A 25,717-nucleotide genomic window follows, 5' to 3' on the forward strand; every position below is an offset into this window, starting at 1 on the left:
TCGAAACAATGTTCAACAACAGCTGACTGCCGCAGTTCCCGGATGCTGGGGTTTGACGCTGTGGCCCCTGTTGCTAATATGCGTTTCAATTTGGTGACATCACATTTATGTTTCGACATTCTAGTCCGTAGTTTATAGCTGGTCTGCCCAACATAGCATTTGGAGCATTCTTCATCTCGTTCGGGAGCGCCTGCGCATGGGATATGGTAGACCACATTGGAGCGATCGATCGGCGATATCGGATCTTTGACCACAGGCAGTAGGCTGCGTATCGTGTGCTTTTGTGTGGTGCCGATGCGTACATGCGAGTAATCCGTCTTAAGTGCGCGGATTACTTTTGCAGTTAGGCCGTCGATGTGTAATATGGATCGGTAGTGTTGTGTGGGTGTATCTTGTGTGTTTTGGGGGGTGTCGGTTTCGTTCGCTTTTCGAATTAATCTGTTGATCAGGGTCTTCGGGTAATCGTTGATTCTCAGATTCTCATGGATTAATTTGATCGCCTCCTCGGGGGGAACATTGGTTGAAAAGTTTTTGACTCGTTTTATAAAATTTAACGCTGTGTTGATTTTGAGGCGCGTGTTGTGTGCTGATCGAAAGTTGAGAAATCGTCCCGAAGCTATTGATTTCTGGTACCACTCGGTTTTGATTGATTGGTCGGGTTGTCTAATCAATACTAAATCTAAGTACGGGAGACGACAATTCGACTCGATCTCAACCGTAAATTGAATTTTGGGGTGGTACTGGTTAAACTTTTCTCTTACCTTTTCAACATGTTCGCGGGGCAGAGCTAGCAGTAGGTCGTCGACATATTTTCTTAGAACTGGTATCTGGAAATCGAGTGTCCGTGTCACGTTGTCCAAGAGCGATTCCATGACAAAATCAGCTATCGGACTAGAAACTGGATTGCCCATCGCCGTTCCGTATATTTGCTTGTAGAATTTGTTTTTGTATCTAAAATAACTGCAGGTCATGCAAAAGTTTACAATTTCAAGAAACATATCTAAATTAATGTTAGTATTCTTCTTTATGGGATCCCAATTGTTGATGATGTTGCTTAAAACGAGGTCCCTGGGGATGCATGTGAACAGGGAAACAACATCGAACGAAACAAGGATGTGATCTGGAGGCAAAACGACGTCATTGATAAATTCGCAGAACTCGAATGAATCTTTGACGTTGTATTTGCTGTTGATCGACGCTTGGAGTATCCGGCCCACATGTTTAGACAGCTGGTAAGATGGTGACGTCATACACGGTACTACTGGTCTTAGAGGTAAACCTTCCTTGTGTGCCTTGGGTGTCCCGTAAATGCAAGGCGCCGTAGCTTTATACGTTTTTAATTTCAATTCTGTGGCTCGGTTTATTAGTTTTAAATCTGCTAATCGTTTAGCAAACTCATTGTTTTTGGTTTGAAAGCCGGTTGTTGGGTCGCGTGTGAGGCTCGAATAGGTGTTTTGGTCCTCGATTAGCGCCAGCATCTTTCTGTCATAATCCTCGCGATTCATCATCACCGTTATGTTACCTTTATCGGCTTCCAGTACGATGATATTCGGATATGATTTTAAGAACTGTCTTGTGGCGATTATTGCGGTTTTGTAGAAGTTGTCCGACGGGTTACATCCTGTATTGTTTCTATGCGCGTGGATGTGGTTCATAATTTGGTTGGCTGCTGCACTGCGATTGCGTACTTTTACTTCTTCGTCTTCTGTTGTTTCAATAATGCCCTCGATGTCTGCTATTAGGTGGTAGAATGTGGATGGTTTGTTATTTGTAGATGGTAAAGCGAACTTGGATCCCAGACTCAGTAGGAGTTGCACAGGTTGTGGTACTTCTACCGTGGTGCTGTTGAAAAACGCCCGGTGGTTATGTGATGGCGTTTTCTGTTCGAGGGATTTTATCGATCTATCTATGATTTTTCGATATTTACGGTCAGTGTTTGCCGCGCGTTTTTGTAGGTGCTTTTGCTGGAAAGCGATTTGATTGGCGAAAAAGGGATCGCTTCCACCGTCTGGGATCAACCTTTTTATGTTACTGCGTGTATGTTTCATGTTGTCTGTAATCTGCTTCAGTTTATAAAACGTCTGCCTTATTTCTAAACTCAATATTGCTTTCTTAAACCGATTCACCTTCCTGTTGAGCTCATTCAGGTAGGGGCTGTTGTCTTCAAACAGCGTGTAGACACATCGGAATACATCTGTGATGTGTGGGGGAAACAAACCCGTTCTGCGACACTTGACTAGAAAATCCTTTCTAGCCGTCATGTTTCCCATTTTTCGGTTTAGGTTGGCGTATATTTTTAGCGAATGTTTTGCCTCGGTACCGTATTCATCGTCAATCTGGTTGTAGAATTGAGCCATCTTCTTGATCAATTTGTTGTTCGACCGGGAATAATTTTGAGGTTATGTATTGGCTTTTCGGTCTTATCAGGTCAATTATAACACTTTTTATATGTGCTTCATCCAACGTTTCGAATTATATTAATTCTTTATCAAGGAACTAAAATTAAATACAGGAGCATAAAACATATTTTCTCATAATTAATATTAACATTAATTACTCACTCGGACATTCGTGTTATTGTCCAAAGCAGATGCACTCCTACAGCGTTCATCAATCGTCGGGATTCTGGCTATAAATTTTGAATTTGAACTCTCATTTCATGTCGGAAGTGAGGAGGAAAGCTTGCGTGTGACTTACGTGTCCAATATTCTGGTATCGGCCAGGGCGTCGGCGCCTACTCCGTCGTTTTGGAACACGTCCGTGGCAAAACTTCTATCACTCGACTCACTGTTTGTTATTATTGTTTGAGTTTTCGTAGCGTTTTCTTTACCGCCAGAACCCGGCGTCCATGAGTGCTTGCGAGTGTTTGCGAGAGAGTGAAATTTATAGCCAGAATCCCGACGATTGATGAACGCTGTAGGAGTGCATCTGCTTTGGACAATAACACGAATGTCCGAGTGAGTAATTAATGTTAATATTAATTATGAGAAAATATGTTTTATGCTCCTGTATTTAATTTTAGTTCCTTGATAAAGAATTAATATAATTCGAAACGTTGGATGAAGCACATATAAAAAGTGTTATAATTGACCTGATAAGACCGAAAAGCCAATACATAACCTCAAAATTATTCCCGGTCGAACAACAAATTGATCAAGAAGATGGCTCAATTCTACAACCAGATTGACGATGAATACGGTACCGAGGCAAAACATTCGCTAAAAATATACGCTAACCTAAACCGAAAAATGGGAAACATGACGGCTAGAAAGGATTTTCTAGTCAAGTGTCGCAGAACGGGTTTGTTTCCCCCACACATCACAGATGTATTCCGATGTGTCTACACGCTGTTTGAAGACAACAGCCCCTACCTGAATGAGCTCAACAGGAAGGTGAATCGGTTTAAGAAAGCAATATTGAGTTTAGAAATAAGGCAGACGTTTTATAAACTGAAGCAGATTACAGACAACATGAAACATACACGCAGTAACATAAAAAGGTTGATCCCAGACGGTGGAAGCGATCCCTTTTTCGCCAATCAAATCGCTTTCCAGCAAAAGCACCTACAAAAACGCGCGGCAAACACTGACCGTAAATATCGAAAAATCATAGATAGATCGATAAAATCCCTCGAACAGAAAACGCCATCACATAACCACCGGGCGTTTTTCAACAGCACCACGGTAGAAGTACCACAACCTGTGCAACTCCTACTGAGTCTGGGATCCAAGTTCGCTTTACCATCTACAAATAACAAACCATCCACATTCTACCACCATTCTATAGCAGACATCGAGGGCATTATTGAAACAACAGAAGACGAAGAAGTAAAAGTACGCAATCGCAGTGCAGCAGCCAACCAAATTATGAACCACATCCACGCGCATAGAAACAATACAGGATGTAACCCGTCGGACAACTTCTACAAAACCGCAATAATCGCCACAAGACAGTTCTTAAAATCATATCCGAATATCATCGTACTGGAAGCCGATAAAGGTAACATAACGGTGATGATGAATCGCGAGGATTATGACAGAAAGATGCTGGCGCTAATCGAGGACCAAAACACCTATTCGAGCCTCACACGCGACCCAACAACCGGCTTTCAAACCAAAAACAATGAGTTTGCTAAACGATTAGCAGATTTAAAACTAATAAACCGAGCCACAGAATTGAAATTAAAAACGTATAAAGCTACGGCGCCTTGCATTTACGGGACACCCAAGGCACACAAGGAAGGTTTACCTCTAAGACCAGTAGTACCGTGTATGACGTCACCATCTTACCAGCTGTCTAAACATGTGGGCCGGATACTCCAAGCGTCGATCAACAGCAAATACAACGTCAAAGATTCATTCGAGTTCTGCGAATTTATCAATGACGTCGTTTTGCCTCCAGATCACATCCTTGTTTCGTTCGATGTTGTTTCCCTGTTCACATGCATCCCCAGGGACCTCGTTTTAAGCAACATCATCAACAATTGGGATGCCATAAAGAAGAATACTAACATTAATTTAGATATGTTTCTTGAAATTGTAAACTTTTGCATGACCTGCAGTTATTTTAGATACAAAAACAAATTCTACAAGCAAATATACGGAACGGCGATGGGCAATCCAGTTTCTAGTCCGATAGCTGATTTTGTCATGGAATCGCTCTTGGACAACGTGACACGGACACTCGATTTCCAGATACCAGTTCTAAGAAAATATGTCGACGACCTACTGCTAGCTCTGCCCCGCGAACATGTTGAAAAGGTAAGAGAAAAGTTTAACCAGTACCACCCCAAAATTCAATTTACGGTTGAGATCGAGTCGAATTGTCGTCTCCCGTACTTAGATTTAGTATTGATTAGACAACCCGACCAATCAATCAAAACCGAGTGGTACCAGAAATCAATAGCTTCGGGACGATTTCTCAACTTTCGATCAGCACACAACACGCGCCTCAAAATCAACACAGCGTTAAATTTTATAAAACGAGTCAAAAACTTTTCAACCAATGTTCCCCCCGAGGAGGCGATCAAATTAATCCATGAGAATCTGAGAATCAACGATTACCCGAAGACCCTGATCAACAGATTAATTCGAAAAGCGAACGAAACCGACACCCCCCAAAACACACAAGATACACCCACACAACACTACCGATCCATATTACACATCGACGGTCTAACTGCAAAAGTAATCCGCGCACTTAAGACTGATTACCCGCATGTACGCATCGGCACCACACAAAAGCACACGATACGCAGCCTACTGCCTGTGGTCAAAGATCCGATATCGCCGATCGATCGCTCCAATGTGGTCTACCATATCCCATGCGCAGGCGCTCCCGAACGAGATGAAGAATGCTCCAAATGCTATGTTGGGCAGACCAGCTATAAACTACGGACTAGAATGTCGAAACATAAATGTGATGTCACCAAATTGAAACGCATATTAGCAACAGGGGCCACAGCGTCAAACCCCAGCATCCGGGAACTGCGGCAGTCAGCTGTTGTTGAACATTGTTTCGAACAGGAGCACATGTTTGACTTCGATAAAGCCACCGTCCTAGACAGTTCCAACAATCACCGTAGGCACCTAGAGGTACTCGAAATGTGCTACATACAAAGTACCCCGAATACCGTCAACATCCAGAGCGACACAGACGGGAGAGCAATCTCGTACGGCGGAGTGTTTCACTCTCTCGCAAACACTCGCAAGCACTCATGGACGCCGGGTTCTGGCGGTAAAGAAAACGCTACGAAAACTCAAACAATAATAACAAACAGTGAGTCGAGTGATAGAAGTTTTGCCACGGACGTGTTCCAAAACGACGGAGTAGGCGCCGACGCCCTGGCCGATACCAGAATATTGGACACGTAAGTCACACGCAAGCTTTCCTCCTCACTTCCGACATGAAATGAGAGTTCAAATTCAAAATTTATAGCCAGAATCCCGACGATTGATGAACGCTGTAGGAGTGCATCTGCTTTGGACAATAACACGAATGTCCGAGTGAGTAATTAATGTTAATATTAATTATGAGAAAATATGTTTTATGCTCCTGTATTTAATTTTAGTTCCTTGATAAAGAATTAATATAATTCGAAACGTTGGATGAAGCACATATAAAAAGTGTTATAATTGACCTGATAAGACCGAAAAGCCAATACATAACCTCAAAATTATTCCCGGTCGAACAACAAATTGATCATTTAAAGACAAAAATTTAGAATTCAAAAAAAAAAATCTGGTTGAAAATTCTGGACAAAATTTTCGCTTTTTGGCTCATAATTGGTGACAATTATTATTCAGTTGCTCTTGAGATCCTGACAGGGACGGTTGGTTTAAAGTGTTTGCTCCGTGCGCAGCTGGCGGCAGGCAGGACCGACGGCGGTTTGGGATAGTCAGTAGAAGCGAGTTTCGATTGAACTTGTCCGAACCAATCAAAAAAGTGTAGAAAAAACCTATTGTGAAGGGCCTAGTGAATAATTGTGAAAATTGAAAAATATGGCCCAAATCGATTGCCGAAAAATGTTACATGGCGTCAAAATATGGAGCACGCTTCGAGTTCGGCTTGACTAGTGGAAGCAGTAAATGTATGTGTGTTGAATCGTTAGACATTGGTCGTTGAAGTGTAGTCAGTACGTGAGAGAGAGAAGAGAGGCTAATCGTGAATGGCAGAATCATAGGCGAGTTGACGAGGACGACGTTAAGGATGTGGTGTGCGCAGGTTTACGACAAGTCTCTTGCAAGCCGGAGAGCATTATCGCATGCTGTACTTGTGGTCGTTGCGGATAGTTGCAATTCCAAATGAATGATTGCATATGGTGAGCCCGTTCCATATTTTAGTCTTGATAAACGTTTTTTTTTTCAGCTAAATTGAGTATGCCCGATTTACACTAAATACTGGCTGATTACACATTCTTCTTCATATGAATTCACATAGCTGAACTGATTGATTCCATTATTTCCATACAGTTTGAGCTTGTTTTGGGATGTTTGTACGTTTTGTACGTGAGAAAACGTTTAGGTTTCGTTTTTGTTATATTGGTATTGGTGTTTAATTTAATTTTGTGACCATACGAGTCTGTTTATAGGTATTGGGGAAAAGGACAGGAAGTCTTGCACATCCAGCCGTCGGCGGCTTGCGGCTCGATTTTGATGTTAGAGCGAGAGTAGAAAGGTTCCTCTTGAGCGAAGTGCAAAAGCATCAGTGGAATCAAATCGTGATAGGGGCTTTGGAAGACTGTATGTGAGCTTTGTGCTAATAAAGTTCACAAGCCAATCACATGCTTATAATGAAACATTATTCCCATTATCATTGGTGATGTACAGTGAGGGATGAGAGAGAAGAGTATCTTCAATGATTGATAGATAAAGGCATTCGTCGGGAAACGGTGATGGGCGGCCAAGAGGATAGGGAAGGCCATTATGTTGGTGTAAGCTAAGGGCAATATTGAGAAGAACAGTTTTGAAAACTTGAATGTGTCGCTATGGTAGGAGAAAACGGGGAAAATTGCATGTATTCTTTTTGTTCTTCGCTCATTATCACAAATTAACTGTAATTTGAAATCGTTGGATAGAAGATCTCGTTTGAATCACTCGAAGGTTCCTTCTTCTGTTAAACAATCACTGCTTTTTTAATATTATATGAAATATTGTCTTGTTTTATTGTTTGACATCTAATGATTATGCCTTAAAGAATTTAAAGTTGAAAATACTATATTCTGAACTTTTTTACTCTGATTTTTTCTGAATTCTGAACTTTTTAAAATGATTTTTTACTAGTTACTCTGATCACTTGGACTGTTAAATCATCATATTGAGGCCTAATTAAAAAACCGTTTACCTTTTATTCGAAGCCAAATTGTTAGTCAGCTTATTATATAAAATACCGAAAAACAAAATTCTTTGATGTTTTAAATGTTGTTTTTTTTTGTTGTATTACAGGAATTATATTTTTATTATTCAAACTGAGTTGTTTCCACTATTTGCTATTAATTAAATTACGTAATTAATATATTCTACATTAAAGCTGCTTGGTGAATGTGCCAAAAGAGAAAAATGGCCAAGAGTCATGTAAAAGATAAATCATTATTAATCATGAGGTTTAAACTTAATTAAATATTCTTGGGTAATTGTGTTTACTTATGTGTTCGGTTGCTCTTTCTACATCATACAGTCAGATAGTACCATGTTGCTAAAAACCCTAACAAAATTTTACCATTTCAGATCTGTATCCTTTTGAAAATATTTCACAAAAACATTGTTTTCAGATTTTAACTATATTATGTATATATTATATTCGTTTATCACAATAATTCATACATTGTTATTTTATATATTACCTTTTTATTTTGTAATTTTCCTTACTATCACCAAATCATTTCATATATTTTTAGAAGGAATGCATCTGGGGTTAATCCGAAGAAACCATTGCAAGCGGAGTGGGTTGCCAACCATTGTAGGTTTCTGAGGGTTGGATGCCTTCCTTCGACGAACCATCGGCCGTGGAAGCCCTAGAAGCAATTCGAAGGCTAAGCCACACAGACATAGGCAGGACCTTGCTACCGATGGGGGAACCATACATACATACATACATAATTGGTGACAATTATTATTTACAGTTTGAATTTCAAAAACCTTTTTCAAATTCGCAATCTAGATTTCAAACTCATGTTTAAAAGGCAGTACTCAGATTCGTAATCAAAATTAAAAAGTCAGATTTAACTCGAAGTTAAGTTTTAAAATCAAAATTACAATATTAATGTGAGCATTTCATTGAGGATTCAAATTACAGGCGATCGCCGTTTCAAAATTTTGATTATGGATTCAAAATAAAAAAAATATATTAAATCAGAGTCAATTTTGAAAACAAACCAGAAGATATCATAAATTAAAAATACAATTTTTGGATTTTTTATTTCACAGGATTATAATCACGAAATAAATTATCAATGGTAATTTTATGAGGCCAAAGAACTTGTATTGTAACATATTTTACAGGTTTTTTGTTTAACATTATTTATATTGCAGATTTTTCTTAAAAAAGGTTCAAACTAAAATCTTTTATTTTAATCAAGAAGAAAATAAATCTGATTCGAACCGCAAACTTAATCTCTTACTTTTATTTCTAAATATTTGATAATTTTTTCCAATGCCTCAAATGATCATACTCGAAAAGAATTAGCTTACTACTTTCTAATTTAAGTAAATATAAAATTTTTTTTATTGAAATGAATCTTCAAATCCCTAATTTTAACTTCTTGGCAAATCAGCAACTTCTAGAACTTGTTTTCGAAAATGAGAATCAATTCCTGACTTTGAATGTAAAAAACTCAAACCTTAAAAAAAAATCTATTTTTTTTAAACTATTCCTTATGTGTGCATTGTTCAAGCGAAAATGTTTTAAGAACAATTTTGTAACCAAAACCCCCCCCATGAGCCAGTTCTTCCTACGGCCCTGCTTACAGACGCTTTGACTGAAAAGAAAATCAAAATGGACTAATAGAAATTTAACAAAAAATGAAAAATTGATTTTTTGGGCTGAATTAACGCTCAAAATATGGTTTTGGACTTTTTGTTCATCTTCAATGAAAATTGGCCTTTTTGAAAAATTAATGCTATTTTCAGCCTACTACGATTTTCGCGTTATACCGAGCGCATGGACCGTGATAGAACCAACCCCCTGGCAACTTGACGTTTCCCATACAAATCGCGTGTGCCAGTTTTTTCTGGTTCTCTGGTTCTGTCAAATCGAAAATCGAGCTAATTAACATGTCGGAAGGACGCATCTTGAAATATGTTTTCTGTAACTGATTCAATAACTAAAAAATGTTTTGAATTTGGAACTTTTTGCTATGTTTTATGTGAAGTGAATCTGTTTTCAAAAGTTTAGTCCAAGAAAACAAGTAGAGCGTTAATTTGTGTGTCCTACATAAGGTATAAAAGTTCTGGACTACTTCAAATAATTTACTGATATCCGGCAGTTCTTGGGACAAGTTTACCTTCCATTGAAACTGTTGAACACACTCAAGCACAATAAATGTAAAATACAACATTACCGCATCAATCATTAAGTGATTGCCATAAGCTGCGATGCATATGAAAATTTTAAAATGACAAAAAAATCACATTATAGCAGAGCTATTCCCATTTTATAGAAAAACTGTTCCTACACAATATAAAAATCGGTAGAATATTGAATAAGATTAACAATTTCGGTTAAAACTTTTTTTAATTCATTCGAAAGTTATGAATTCGCCTGATTCGTACCACATTTAATAGTGTGCCCTTTTCATATGCATGACTCGAAAAGTATGTAAACGAGCGGCACACACGCGACATCTGCGATTTTGAAACAGACACACGAAACTCGACCAAACTGTCAAGTTGCCAGGGGGTTGGATAGAACATACCCATGAAAAGCATACCTTAGCGATTTCAGTATGATTTTCTAGCATAAAATCATAATTTAGGTTCTCCTCTATCGATGTGTTAGAAAATATTGTCTTATTCGTTTTTCACTGCTTGGTGACACCTCATTAAAAGTGTTTTAAAATTTAGATCGAAATGAAGAAAAACCTAAATTGTGAAATTATCAGGACACAGGGGCATTTGAAGGAAAAATTCATACTTGCCATGACCAATCACAGCATTTAAAACAAGTTGGTAATATTTTGCAGGCTAAAAATGTTTCAGATTCTTCAAAACAAGGGTGGCGCATATTAGCCAAATGGGGCGTTATATGAACTTTTCCCCTCCATGGTGCTTTCGATAGAAGGTCCATCAATTGATCGGCAGAGCTCGATTGCTCGGATTCGCCGGTTTCATCACGTTCACCGTGGTGAAATTGGCTAACGCGCCGTTGTACTTAAGCGGAGATTGCAGGTTCAAGTCCTGCCGGTGAGCCGTTGTATCTTTTTCGAAAAATTCATGATATTTACGGCTTATGTTCTTTCGTTCTTTGATAGCTCACGTTTCTTTAATTCTTTCCATCATCTACGAAAATGTGTTTTGTATCCTTTATGATTAAGAAAACTCGTTAAAATCGTCGAAATAGAGACTGATCACTGTTACCCTAAAGCAGGGGTTTTCAGATCATTTGCTCGGCGGAGCACTTTTTAAAACAGAAAATTTCGGCGGAGCACCTACAATTTTGAAAAAATGAAAAACTCGAATTTTGAAAACTTGATAGTATTTGTCGTTTAAATAAGATGTGTCTTGTCATCGCAGTCAATAAAATCAGTAATGAATGGCTACTCTTTGAGTAGTCTTGTTTTTATTAACAAAATATGTGTCATCAAAAATTAATGATTTCAATAGAACAAATACGCTTTCTTCGATTTTTCAAGCTGTAACAAGTTTGGTGTTTGGTTTGTTGTGTCAGTTGTAGCCTGGCGTCTGGTTCCGCGTTTAGTCGGGATCGGAGTTTTGTCTTCGTTGCGATATATGTGGAAAATCCAGACTCACATAGATAAGCTGTGGAAAACGGCAGAAGAATAAATTTTGCTTTATCGGACAAAATTTAAAATTTATTTTTTAGTTGACACCAATACTCCTCCAATGATTTTTTGGATACGAATCTTTCCTTAAGCTTTTTATTGGATGCCCTCCCTCGACGAACCATCGGCCGTGGAAGCCTTCGGGCCAACCACACAGACATAGGCAGGACCTTGCTACCAATGGGGGACCCTTACATACATACATACGAATCTTTTCTTAAGCTTTGAATGCGATGTCATATCTATTCCACGCATTTAAAGTCTTCGATCTTTTTTTATAATTTTATGAGATTGTTCGGGGAATTTTGCTGAAGCTGTTCAACAAATCCTGCGACAAAACATTGTAATTTTAATTGTAAATGCCTTCATTAGACACGTGAGCCAGTCAGTTTAAGTTTACACCAAGGAACCCAAAAATAAATTTATCAACGAAAAGTGTTGTGATTGTCATAATTCTTGGAAATTTTCGGATGATAACTTCAAGGTTATTTCTGATTGAATGCTTCTTAAATTCGGAAAGGTGCCCAGGTTGCGCTTCTGGGCGATTCTGCCCAAAATTTTATTTTTCTCTTGTTAGTCATGATTTGGCCGTTTTAATCGAGGATTGTTACTCCTTTACCTTGCATTGAAAGACTGAAGTCATTCTTAATTCAAACAGGCGAGACAACGTTTTTCTACGAGAAAATCAGCGATCTTCGGTATGAAATAGTAGCGTGGAATGTTGGCTAACCATCTCTTCGCACAACGCCTTGAATAACTCTGAATTTTTCGGTCGAGCCTTAATAAAGTTGATTTTTTTATGCTTTCGTCCAAGACTTCCTTCCAAGATTATGATAGTTTCTTCATAGCGAGTGCATGTCGATGAAGGATGTAATGACTACTACCGCAACTTTTGGTCTTTTCTTTGATCTTGGCAACGACTCCAGCAGTATTTCCAACTATAGCTTTCGCATCGTCCATACATATATCAATGCAATTTCCCCATGAAATATTGTTGTCCGTAACATAATCATCAATTATTTAGCTTGAAAATTTCAGCCCCCGACGAGGAAGTTGGCAACGGTTTGCAAAGGAACAAATCTTCTTCGAAACATTTAGAACCTTGATAGCGAATAAATATCATCAGAATTGCTAGTCCTGCTATATCTGTGGATTCGTCAAGCTACATGTTGAATTTTGAAGTCCTCAATCGCTTTCAACATATTAAGCCATGTCACAAATTTGCCGAGAAACCGTGTTGTCAGACATGGGAATCGAATTTACCAATTCCACTGTTTTATTATCAACCATGATACGGACGACTTCTTGAATACAAGGTTTGATTAAATTTTCTGCAATAGTACGGCGCCAAGTACGGCGCAAGAACAGCCTTTTCATTTCATTGAGTGTTTTGCACACAACGTTGATCGATCAAAGCAATGCATTTTGACAATCCACCATTCTTGGCCAACATCCCTGCAGAGATTCAGCCGAAGTAAACGAAATTTATTCGTTCGTACTATATGCCCTGTGATTTTTTTCCCCCTGTTTCGATAAAAGTGAAAACATAAAAAAAATATCAGAGTTTTTCAAAGTTGGTTTATGATTTTCATTGCGTACGTCGCGGAGGACTTTCAAAAGCTTCGCGGAGCACCAAGTGCTCCGCGGAGCACGATCTGAAAACCCCTAAGTAATGTAATAGATTTCTGCAACCATGTTTTACGTTTTAGCAATCCAGTACTGGTTTTAAAATATTAAACATGCCACATTCCCATTATCAGAAAAAATAATCGAAAAATATTGAAAAAAAAGTGATCAATCTTATCCCGTATTGCGGTAGTTCCTTTAGGCCTATGACATTAGGCAAGGAAATGCCTTACAGCAATATGCAGAGAAGCGAGACATAAAACTATCATGCCACAAACACCTTGGAGATTGAAATTAATTGACAGTTAAGTTTCCTGTAAACGTGCTTAAAATTATATCTATCATCTTTGTAGCTCTCGGTGTCGTTAAAAAACCATATTCTGTTACAGGGATGCGTCCGTTAATCCGTCAATTTAATGATGTGCGTGTTTCTCGGCTTGTTTATAGACATCCACTAACCGCCCTCAATTCACCTCGCCCATCAGCATCGTTTGATGGAGCTGCAAATTGGCACCAATTTTAAATCACCCCTCGGATTCGGTACACCTTTCGGAATTGCGAATATCTATCCATCTATCCGGGAACGACCTCGTAAAATAAAACCGACCAACTCAACAAGCCAACGACAACAATAAAGAACGTTCATCAACAGCAGGATAGAGCTTCGTCAAAACGATATGACATCCTCTTGCTGTCAAAGATGGTTTTAAAACTATTATAACGACTGCCAAGTGGTGGTTTGTTGCTGTGCGGTGGTGTTGTTTTATTGACTCGAGACACGGCCATCAAAAACCCGATGATATCCTGTGTTTACGGTCTGTAGATAGCTTGTTTCTGCAACAGGTCCATTCAATAAAAAGGGCCCGGAACGTAAACCTTTTGGCTTTTGACGGCGGATGTGTGTGGATGGTGTGAGGCTTACCAAGAACACAATGCAGCGTTGTGGCTTGTTTTCCACAGTGCAGGCACTTTTTTGTTGCATCGCCGGATTTGATTGACAGATGCGGATCATCAACTGCCGGGGTTGCATATCACCCGGGAAGCCTTTTCACTTCCTGTGGATTTGTTTGGCTTTCCTAGTGACAGTTGTAATGGAAACTGTGGTTTGTTACAATGAAAATCCTTTGGCTGAAGATGAAACTCTAATATGTAGGGGAGAATGGGGATACTTGATCCCATTTACTTATTTTCATCATATCTTTTCGGAAAAATTTAGCAGATCACCGTCTGACAGCGTGTAATTTCAAGTTTATTAGGCTTACCAGATACCTTCAGAAAAAAGCGGGACATTTCACGAAAAAAAGCGGGACATTTCACGAAAAAAAAGCGGGACATTTTGGAAACTCTTAAAAACATAATTTTTATGACCATTCCCATACATATGTATATGTTCCTTCAGGTAAAATAGTTCATAGAAAGTAATAAAATATGAATAAATGAAGTTTGTTTTAAAAAATTTAATTCTTAAGAAAACTTCCATCATTGTAAACTGGGAACATTTCAGTCGAAATGTTGTAGTTCAGAGTGATAAGAAATCCCAAATTTGAAACAAATTTATATTTTTAAACAGCCGTTATTGATCACCTACTAAGTTTATTCAATTTAACTCGTTCATTCATTCATTGTTTGATTGAAAATATTTTTTTCTCTCGATAATCCAGTTCTATTATATTCGACATTTGACTTTTTGCTTAAGCTTTACATTCAAGGGATTCTGCTTGGATTCCGGAGAAAAATCTTGACCCAGCATCATTTAGAAGCAACTTAAAGAATATTTTCTTCAATAGAAAAATATTAACATCGCAAGAACGTGCTCAAATAACGCTTAACTGAACCCAATTCTTATGGTCATGCTAAGATGAGCTCGCCATATTGCCCGGTCTTACCTGGAATTTCTCGGATATTTGACACAGAATTTAGGAAAAGTTCAGATCAGTCCTGTTGCCCGGATACTGTAGAAAAAAGCCAGAATTTTGCACAGATTTATTACCTTTTTCCCAAATTGAACAAAAAAACTTAAATTAAGTAATTGAGTTTTATTTTTGCATCCAAAAACGATTTTTTAGCAAGTTAAACCTAATCAATCATGAACAAATTTTCGGAAGCCTTAAATACGGTTTTAAATCTGCTGATGCATTTTGATGAAAAAATATATTTTATTTTTATTGAATTATTACGTGGTTTTGACCGAATTTGATGATATTGCCCAGATTTTCGGTAAAAATCAAACGCCCGGATTTTGCCAGGTTTTAAGATAAAATTCCCCAGACTCGCCGGTCCGGGAATGTCTGGAAAATATTCAGGCAACTTTTAATTCAAAGAACTAAACGAGTTGTCTTGCCTTATTCCTATAAACTTTGAAGAGCTGCTAGCTTCGAGAAAAAAAACACAAAAAAACATTATATTTGAATGAATTTCTGTGTTGAATCAATGAACTTAAATTGAGGATTAATTGAGGTTTTTCCAATGTAAGTCAGCGAAACTATATAAAAGTGTTACGTATTTAATTTTTACAGCCTTATCGGAGAATATCATGTTCTTCAATTAAGAACATTTCAAGTTTTTAAAATAATAAATGGATAAAAGAATGTCAGAAAAAAAATGGCAGGAGTTGAAAATAATTGAAGAGAGGTTTTCAAAGAAGCGTTTTCTCAAACACGGACCAACTATTTTGAAGTGGTAGAACCGGAGAAGGTTGAGTCTACCATAAAAGTTTTCTCAAGAAAAGCGGACATTTGGAGAAAAAGTGGGACGGCGTGACATTTTCTTTTGCGGGACGGATGGCAACCCTAAGTTTACTGATCCTATCAGATTTAGCAAGAATGTATCACATCCGTGAAGTGAGAAACTTGAGGAATTTGAAAATCGACTACTTACAATACAACTGCTATATACAACCTAAAGCTACTAAAGACTTAAACTAAAAGTTTGGATTTTAATTTTAAGAGGAGAAATCACCGTGAATTTGTTTTATGAAATGAATTTGCGGCTTTATCGGTGAGGGACTGGTCCGTTCGGCACATGTGCACACTCACATGGCGGTAGAACCATCCATAATTAACTGTTTCGAAAAATGTAGTGCCTTCTCTATTGGGTACTACTTCTTCAATACAGTTAATTGATGCGGGGCAAAGAATTTAGCATGTGGTCAAGCTTCTATTTCAAATGCTCTTCGCTCTTTTCACCGCCTTAGAATTTTCTTCTGATCTTCTATCCGTCCTTCATTTCAACTCTATAGCCCTCACCGATAAAGCCGCAAATTCATTTGGATTTTAATTTTCTATGTACAAAGTATTTGTCAAAGCGTATTCTGATTGGTGGCATTTTTCTATAAATTTGTTTTTTTTTGTTTCACTAATGTACCTATCCAATTATTGCACTCCTGCATCGTTGTGAATTCGGAAACTTTGGTGTGGAAAGGGCGATCCAGTATCATCCTCAAGATTCTGTTTTGGACTACTTGCAGTTTGTTCCTATGAGTTTGAGCGCAAGATCCTCGCACCACATAAGCGAAGACGATTGCAGGTGAAATAATTTGCTTGTAGACAGCCAATTTATTTATCCCTGAGAGGCGGAATTTGCGATTTATCAGCGGGTAGAAACACCTTATTAACGAATGATACTTTGTCAACGTTCTTTCGATATGTGATCTAAAGAGCAGTTTTTCGTCAAACATTAGTCCTAAGTAAATGACTTCAGTGGACCATGGAAATTGGACTGTGAGAACTACCGAGCGATCACTGTCCTCAATGCCGCCTACAAAGTGTTGTCCCGAATCCTACTCCGCCGCCTAACGCCACAAGCAAACAGATTCGTGGGAAGTCATCAGGCCGGCTTCATGGAGGGACGGTCAACGACAGACCAGATATTCACATTACGGCAAATCCTCCAAAAATGCCGGGAACACCAAGTCCCTACGCACCATCTATTCATCGACTTCAAAGCCGCATACGACACGATCGACCGTAACGAGCTATGGAAAATCATGGACGAGAACGGCTTTTCCGGGAAGCTGATCAGACTGATCAAGGCGACGATGAATGGAACGCAGTGCTGTGTGCGGATTTCGGGTGAATCGTCGAGTTCATTCGAATCGCGCTGGGGGCTTCGACAAGGTGATGGTCTATCCTGCATGATGTTCAACGTGGCGCTAGAAGGTGTTATTCGACGAGCGGTGGGCGAAATGCGGGGCACGATTTTCAACAGATCCAGTCAACTTATCTGCTTTGCCGATGACATTGATATAGTCGGCAGATCATCTGCGGCGGTGGAGGAGATCTACCGCAAACTGAAACGCGAAGCAGGAAGGATTGGGTTGATGATTAATACGTCCAAGACGAAGTACATGCTGGCCTGCGGATCCGAGACCGACCGAACCCGCTTGTCCAGTAATAACAAGGTCACGATCGACGGCGACGAGCTGGAGATAGTCGAAGACTTTGTCTATCTCGGCTCACTGGTGACCGCAGACAATGACACCAGCCGTGAGATCCGGAGGCGAATTATCAGCGGAAGTTGTGCCTACTATGGACTCCACAAGCAACTGCGGTTGAGAAGACTTAGCCCTCGCACGAAGTGTAACCTGTATATGACGGTTATTAGACCGGTTGTTCTCTACGGGCACGAGACATGGATATTGCTCGAGGAGGACCTGCGTACACTCGGAGTATTCGAGCGACGAGTGTTAAGAACCATCTTTGGCGGCGTACAGGAGAACGGAGTGTGGAGGCGAAGGATGAACCACGAGCTCGCGCGCCTCTACGGCGAACCCAGTATCCAGAAGGTGGTGAAGGCTGGCCGGATACGCTGGGCGGGACATGTTGCGAGAATGCCGGACGACTGTCCTGCAAAACAGGTGTTCGCTACGAATCCGGTAGGAACAAGACGAGCGGGGGCGCAACGAGCGAGGTGGTTAGACCAAGTGGAGCGTGATCTGGCGAACGTGGGGTGCCCGAGAAATTGGAGAACGGTTGCTATGAACCGAGTGAATTTTAGGAATTATGTTCGTCAAGTTATGTCATGAGACGGAATACTATGTAAATAAAAAAAAAAAATAATGGACCCTTGTGCCGTCCATGAATACCGTACAGTTAGATGGAGGTTTAAGTTTTGGGGACTGTGTGTGGAGAAACATAGTTGCTTGAGTCTTGGAGGCATTTATTTTGATTTTCCATGTTTTGGCATAGTTTGCAAAGGTGTTTTGGGTTCGTTGTAGTTTGTTTGTAATTTCACGGGGCTTTCTTCCCTTAACGGCAATCGCGGTGTCATCCGCATAAAGGTAAAACATGCAGCCTTCCCCGAGGGGAGGAATTTCCGAGGTGTAGATGGTGTAGAGTAGTGGGCCCAACAAACTACCTTGCGGAACACCTGCCGGATGGAGATGATGTCTGATAAGCAACTATTCAACGACCCTAAACGACCTATGCTGAAGATAGTTTAGGGTGATTTTGATGAGATATACAGGGAAATTGAGTGAGCATAGCTTGTAAACTAGTCCATCAAGCCAAACATTGTTAAACGTTTTCTCGACGTCTAGTAGGGCCATGGCTAAGATATACTTTTGTTCCCTTGATGCTGTTTGTCACCCGAACTAGTTGGTGTGAGGTTGAATGCCCTTTCCTGAAACCAAATTGCTCAGGAAGGATAATGTTGTGTTCCTCCACAAACTTAAGCAACCGTTTCAGTATTAGCTTCTCAAAAAGTTTGCTCAGCGCTGAAAGGAGACTTATTGGTATGTAGCTTGAAAGTAATGTTGGATCTTTTCCAGGTTAACGGATGGGGATGATTTTGGCTATTTTCCAGCTAATCGGGAAGTAGTGAAGCTCCATGCAATTATTAAGGATAGTACTAAGTAGTTGATATACTTTGATGCTGAGCTTTTTAAGAATTAGGTTAAAGATTCCATCAAATCCAGGGGCCTTCATATTTTTAGAAAACTTCAGCGCTGAGCAAATCTGGTCAGCAGAGATTTTGTCTGATAGATGGACGACACAAGGGGAGGAATCTAAATTGTGGACGCATTGCGCAACCTGAGATTTTAGCGAACTTTGGTCTTTGGAGCCAAGTAAATGCGATGTAAAATATGGTCGCCTATGACATTTACCTTTTCTTCAGGGGGAATTGAATTAGCAATTTTAAGAGGAGGAACAGGTTTGGGATGGGACCTAAGAACTGTGGCTATTTTCCAAAAAGGCTTGTGGCGATCATCCAGATTTTTCACGATATGCTCAAAACTCTCGTTTCGGAGTGCATCAAGATCACTGGACCTCTGAAATTGGCATCTACGCAAATTCCGCAATCTAATAAGCAACTGGGTTTTGGGAATCAATGGCTACAATTACCCCTCACAGAAGCACGCCGTACTAGAGCCTCGTCTGCCACGGATATGACTCATTGTAGTCCCTCAATTGCCAGGTCGATGTCCTCTTCGGAGTTCAGCCGTGGGTTCTCGTCGATGTTTCGGTCCACCATACGGCTGAGGTGAACCCAGTTCACATGATGGTAGTCCTTGCGCTGAGATCTCGGGGCGTTACGTTGAAATCGAATTCTGCCACCACCGGTTGGTGATCGGATCTGAGGTCGTTGTAATTCACCGGCTTGGATAGGCCGATATTCGTTAGGAAGAGGTCCAGCGTGGAAGGATTCCCCGCCCGATAGATAAAAGTGGGCTCGACTGGGAACTGCACCGTGTCCAGCCCGTGCTGGAAGTGGTCGAACAGCAGTCGCCCGTTTTGGTTTTGTTTGGAGTTGCGCCATGCTTCGTGAAGAGCGTTCGAGATCGCTACTCACGGCGAAACAGGAGCTGTTGCGAGTGATGACCGTCAGGTCTCGCTTGAATTGGGCTGCTAAGTCGTTGCTAGCTGTACACTGACGGGGCAGTACACAACGATGACTTGGATGATACCGAATGATGACTGCAGTTCCTCACCGAGGGACTCTATCACAGTAGAGCGGAAGTGTGGGGATAAGAAACCGGATACCCTTATTTACGATGATTGCAACTTCACCCCCCTCCCCCCCTGAAGCTGGTGCGATCAAGTCGGATAATGTTGTGTTCTGCAACCAGAAGCTGTCGCCTGACTTCAGGTGGGTTTCGGTCAAGAGGCCCACTTCGATGTTATGCTTACGAAGAAAATCAGCAAGCTGTGATGTGATAGCGTAGCGAGATGTGATTTCTATTATAACTGACTGGTCAGGTATACACGAGTGCGCAATACCTGTCGTAGATTCATAACACTGAAAATGTGATGAATCTTAAACGGTTGCGAAACTGATTGTCTCGTTCTCCAAAATAAGACTCACACATACACAAATCACATTCATTACATGACAGTTCACACAAAGCCATGGTGTCGGGTATGTGGTGGTTTGCATTGAAGATTAGCCGAACTCATGATCTAAAGAATGCAATTCAGCGTACACGTTGGCGAAACTACGATGAATCCGTGCACCCATGGTGAATTATCTACATACTTACATACATACATACGCACGTGACTATGTCACATGTTAGTCACAAAATGGTAAAAAAACTACGAAAAAAATGGGTTAACTAAACTAGCTTAAGTATTCTGTTAGATACCATTTAGATTGAACGGAAGTGCTGCAACGCACTGAGGTTTGAACTACACTGCAAAAAATCCACACATTGGCGCTATGTGTAAATCTATATAGATTTTTGCAATATGACTCACATTTGAAAATCATCTGCCGACATTTCATATTCATATGCGACACATAAAAATTACCAATTTACACACATAGATGTTATACACTCAGAGGAAATCTTATTTTAAATTTCATAAGATACATCTTATGAACCACTTTTTTGCGTCCAAACTAATTTTTCATAAGAGTCTTATGAAATTCTTTCAATTTTCATACGATGTTCTTATGAAAAATAGAAGAAACGGCATTGTGAAAAAATTATGAACACATTCATTCATAGCATCAGTTTTTTTTCATCATCTAACAGTACGAAGCAATCGCCAGTTCATAGTGATTATAGTTTTCCTTCAATGTTAAATGTTATTGTTATCTCCGGAATGGTAAGTTCGATTTGATGTTTTTGGTGTGAACGTTGAATATATTAGTAAACCAAAATACATTATTTGTTTACTTTTCAGCAAGCTGATCGGCAAAAAACGAAAGGTGGAAGATTAAGATGCGGCAAAAAAAAACTTTGATGGAGCCGTCTGTTGATGCGCTGCTGATGGTGACCTTAAAGGATTTAATTTTAAACAAATTTGGCAAACAATAAAGTGAATGTTTTCAGCATGAAATATCGAGAATTTTTCTTATTAGAAAGTGATTTACTGTTTCCATGAGAATCCCTTATGAAAAGCAACAACCTCTCATTGAAGTAGGCGTTCATCTTCAGAATTCATTCTCGTCATAGGACAATCTTATGAATTTCATTAATTTTTTTTATGGCGCCACTTCATAAGAGAATCTTATGGCATTCATAATAGTATTTTTATGAGTGTAAGTGTTCTACAGAGGCATGTAAACGCCTTCAAATAGGCATCGATTTAGTTTTATTCATACGCATAACTTAAGGCGTTTTATTATAAGGATTCTGAGCTTCCAGATATCTTTAAGTTTCGATTTGCTATCGTTTTTTTTTACATTTTATTTATTAAAAAAATGGCATTTAACTCTAAACCATACTCTTACACTTATCTTCAACTCCGGTCCTTGGCCTCATGCCAACTGATTAGCTTCGTTTCCTGTTTATAAACTCTTTTTAGGCTGTCTAATTGTTTTGGATCCATGAACTTAAACGAGAAAGTAGTGGACAGCTAATTTTCATGAACAAGTATCAGATACCCTGCAAATGAAAACGTGTTTCAAGAAAACCTGTTAAATCATTTTGCGATAAACTAACCTCTGCCACAATTTTCACGAAATACTCTACTGATCCGATCGCAAGATTATCAATTTAATTTGGTTCAACACTCCAACAACGATGTGACCAATCGTTAAACACCTGCGGAGGTGAAGAAAATAGATTATAGCCCATGAACTACTAAAACAATCAAATATTACTTACCAAATTATTGGTTTAATGCCATTTCTGGTAAGGACACGCCGACTGTTTATATTGGGCAGTCATTTTGAAGAAATGAAAATTTTCAAAGATGAAAATCATAAATTTTAAGTGTCAAGAACAAATAAACTTTATAATCTGCACATAAATTTAGGGTTTTTGATTTGGTTATTGGTTTAAAAAAATGAAGGTAAGGTATCCCAAATTTTTTCCATCACTCATTCGGGCTGAGCAATTCCGGACGTTTTTCAAATGAGTAAAAAAAACTGGCATTTGCTTTTAAATTATGAATTTTATTTGAGGCCCACATCATACTTTCTTAAATATTTGTAAGCATTGTAAACATTTCCCTAAAATAGATCTCAAATGAAGGTGTCACATTGACCATGCTGTCAATAGGAACAAACTCCGATTACAGATGCAGGTCAGCCTCTGTAAATAGAAGAAAAAATCGAACATGCTGTCCCTCAAGCCAAATCACCTTTCAATCAAAAGATCCATCCAGCCGCTTGAACGGAGAAAAAGGGAAGCAAACTCTTTCCGACCACACCACATTGATGGCTATTTACATAACAAATCCGGAACATGACACAACACTCACCGGGCCAAAACCTGTCACGCCTTTCTGATAACCTAATCAGGATGTGTCAATAGCGAACCCCGACCAGGTTGTTCGCTCTCGGACTGGACAAGGACTTGGCAAGGGGGAAGAATTGTCCCTAGTCCTGCCGCAGAGCAAACTTCTTGACATTTCGCCTTGACGCCCCGGAACACCGGAATTGTCGATGTTATGTGGAACCCCATGGTGGGTAGAGGGAATTTGGACTGATTGGAATTTGCCACCGTCATACAAGAAACCTGTTTTGGTGCGGTTTAATCAAAATTTGAATAATTCACAATCGTCATATTTCGTACTGAGCCCGTCCCGTGACTGGTTGGTCGCTTGAGAGATGTTAAAAAAATGACCGTTTTTGCACTTTTACCACAATTTCCTTCCTTCGAGAAGGGAAGGAACTGAAAACGGAAACAGCTCCGGGAAGGGTGAGAAGTTCCTCAAATATGCTTAAAGACGAATTGGGCCAGCGGGGCGTGAAGAGTTTCCTGCTTCGGGATGCCCGGCCAGGACTTGAGCGATTGCCATTGTTTTGATCGAACCTGCTACAAGGAAAGGGCCACACCTTGAACAGGAGACGTGGTTTAAAATTCAGACGCGACAGCAGCCGCCTTATTCACTTCACCGGATCATAAAGAAATTCTCCCAAGACACGAGACCAGAATTTCATTCCGGCTGGAACCTTTTGAGGCATTTCTCCCTTCATTCACCGGCCGATGATGGTGGAAGGGTGAAACAAATTTGAATATTTGATAACTGGCTTCTTTTCAAACATCCTTCGGAGTGGATCTGTCTTCTTGCCGGGACGAAAGATTGAAGAATTGTGAGGATTTTTGACGGGCAGCCCTCACGGACAAAAGCCCGAACACTAAGGAAGGGGTGATTCTGGAGGGCATCACATTCGGGAAGGGTAAAATGTTTCGCTTGTTCCTCTGAATGAGATGTTCATTAGACTTATCAATGGAAATGAGATTTGACTGATGAAGTCGTTTCGGTTAGGCCGGTGGCTTAAAGAGTGGCATAATTTCTTTAAGGATTTAAATACCTTTACCGGAAGTAAAATTGATAATTATAATGCTTAGTGGGAGCACAGCTGTTAGCTTAAATTCATCTTTTGTTCTGATATTGGTGTTATATTGTAACAGTTCTATCAAAATCGCATTTGTTTTATATCACGCATTTAAACAAAATTCGTCAAATAACAACACATGTGTAGAAAATTTTTCTTCTTCCTTTGCTCTAAACCTACCAAGACCAAAACGTGTACATGTACATCTTGGAAAATGAGAAACTTACGTTCCTTATTTTTGTGTTCAACATATTATCTGATACATGCAATCAGAAGAAATTTTACTATGAACTTCATAAGATACGTCTTATGAACCGCTTTTTAGAGTCCAAAATAATTTTTCATAAGAGCACCTTGTGATATTGCCGAACTGTATCATTCGGTGGTCCTATTCTGACTAAGCTTCGCTCTCGGCTATGCTCTCTATTTATAGTCTGTTATACTCTTAGCGCACTCATCTGATTATGCCAGTTTCCCATTCTATTCAGGATGCCACATCCTCCCTTTGATCAAAAATGGATTTCATGAAGTGACTTATGAAAACAAAGATCTAAGAATATCATTATTATTCTAAAAATCAGACTACTCAACATTACTACTATGTTTGTTTTAGTCAAATCTTTCTTTACCTATTGCTTCATTTGAAAGCCCTTCCCTATTCCTAATATCACATCAGTATCTGTTCTCTTTCTCTTATTTTCCTCATACTTCAATTCATATTTCTTTATTAATGCTTTTCCATGAACCTCTTCAATTCCTTAATCTTCAATTTTTATCTCTTTCTTTTCACCTCTTTTCTTTTTCAAAAGGATCCAATGCAATCCTTCCTTTCCACAAAAAAAAAACTTTATCTTACGTATTGTTGTCAGATTACTCGTGGTTTAAAACATATTTTCTGTCTGTTCACTTTTCCGTATTATAAGTCTATCTTTCTTGCTTGTATTTCAATTCTCATATTCTCTCAAATTTTTAACTTCAACTCTTTTTTTTCTGTTTTGTTTTTTTTTAACTCTCTTTCAGGTCATCCATTCTTTCGTGTTCTATTTCCTCACTCTTGCCTACTTTCTCTTACCACCTCTTACTGTCTTCTGAAATCATTTCTCTTCCATAAGTTTGATATCTTGCATTTATTTTCGACTAGATCGCTATCTAAGAAATCCAGATTCCGTTTTCTTTTTCAAAACCAACTCTCTTTGTCTCATTATTTTAAAACCTTGTTTTCTTATTCTTTCACAATTCTTCTTATTATTTCGATTGGTCTCGCTTACATTTTAGATATTTTTTTCATTTTAAATTTTTTTTATCTTTAACCTGATTATGAGCTTATACCCAAATGCAGGATTTTTTCAATTTTCTTTTGTTTCCATCTGACCGAGAGCTTTACTCTGGTTCAGAATTTTGCCAATTTCCATTTTTAGTTTTCTTAACCTGACCGTGAGCTTTTACTCTGATTCAGGAATTTATTTCTTTCTTATTTCACCTGACCGTGAGCTTAAACTCTGATTCAGGACTTTTCTTTACAAGCAATTGCGCCTGGGCCAAACCCGACTGCTAATTTCAATACACTGCCTGGAGCTAAACTCGGACTAGTGTTTTTTCTCATCATAACCACTACAATGATCTCCTTCCTTTCAATTCTCCTTCGAACCGCTCAATATTGTGCACCACATTGTGCGTCGCAGTGTTATACACAACCTTGCGCTTTATTTAGCTTTGCTCAACCATGGATATCACCTCGTCAAGTTGATTGTCGTAGCGTCCGTCTGCACCTTGTGCTTTATTTCGCACCACCTAACGTACAGCAGAAGCTAGCGACCCGCAGAGCATTGTGCTTTGCACCTCTCCAGCTTAGTTTGAACATCG

The 25,717-nt window shown here is 39.4% G+C and overlaps 1 protein-coding gene across 1 annotated transcript; it reads left to right on the plus strand.

Annotated features, from left to right (window-relative positions):
* Positions 1-3,161: 3,161 nt before the first annotated feature.
* LOC129761034 (uncharacterized) lies at positions 3,162-13,758 on the plus strand. The gene is made up of 2 exons (XM_055758731.1): positions 3,162-4,760; positions 13,609-13,758. Exons 1-2 carry the CDS (start codon positions 3,162-3,164, stop codon positions 13,756-13,758), a joined length of 1,749 nt encoding a protein of 582 aa, XP_055614706.1.
* Positions 13,759-25,717: the final 11,959 nt, after the last annotated feature.

This window comes from Uranotaenia lowii, chromosome 1 (genome assembly GCF_029784155.1).
Source record: "Uranotaenia lowii strain MFRU-FL chromosome 1, ASM2978415v1, whole genome shotgun sequence".
Lineage (NCBI taxonomy): Eukaryota > Metazoa > Arthropoda > Insecta > Diptera > Culicidae > Uranotaenia > Uranotaenia lowii.

Bases quoted from the DNA above. Each gene is read 5' to 3' on its own strand.
- LOC129761034 (XM_055758731.1), top strand. From the start codon at position 3,162: ATGGCTCAATTCTACAACCAGATTGACGATGAATACGGTACCGAGGCA. The intron at 4,761-13,608 runs GTAAGAGAAAAG...CTCGCCCATCAG, and splicing joins CCCGCGAACATGTTGAAAAG to CATCGTTTGATGGAGCTGCA.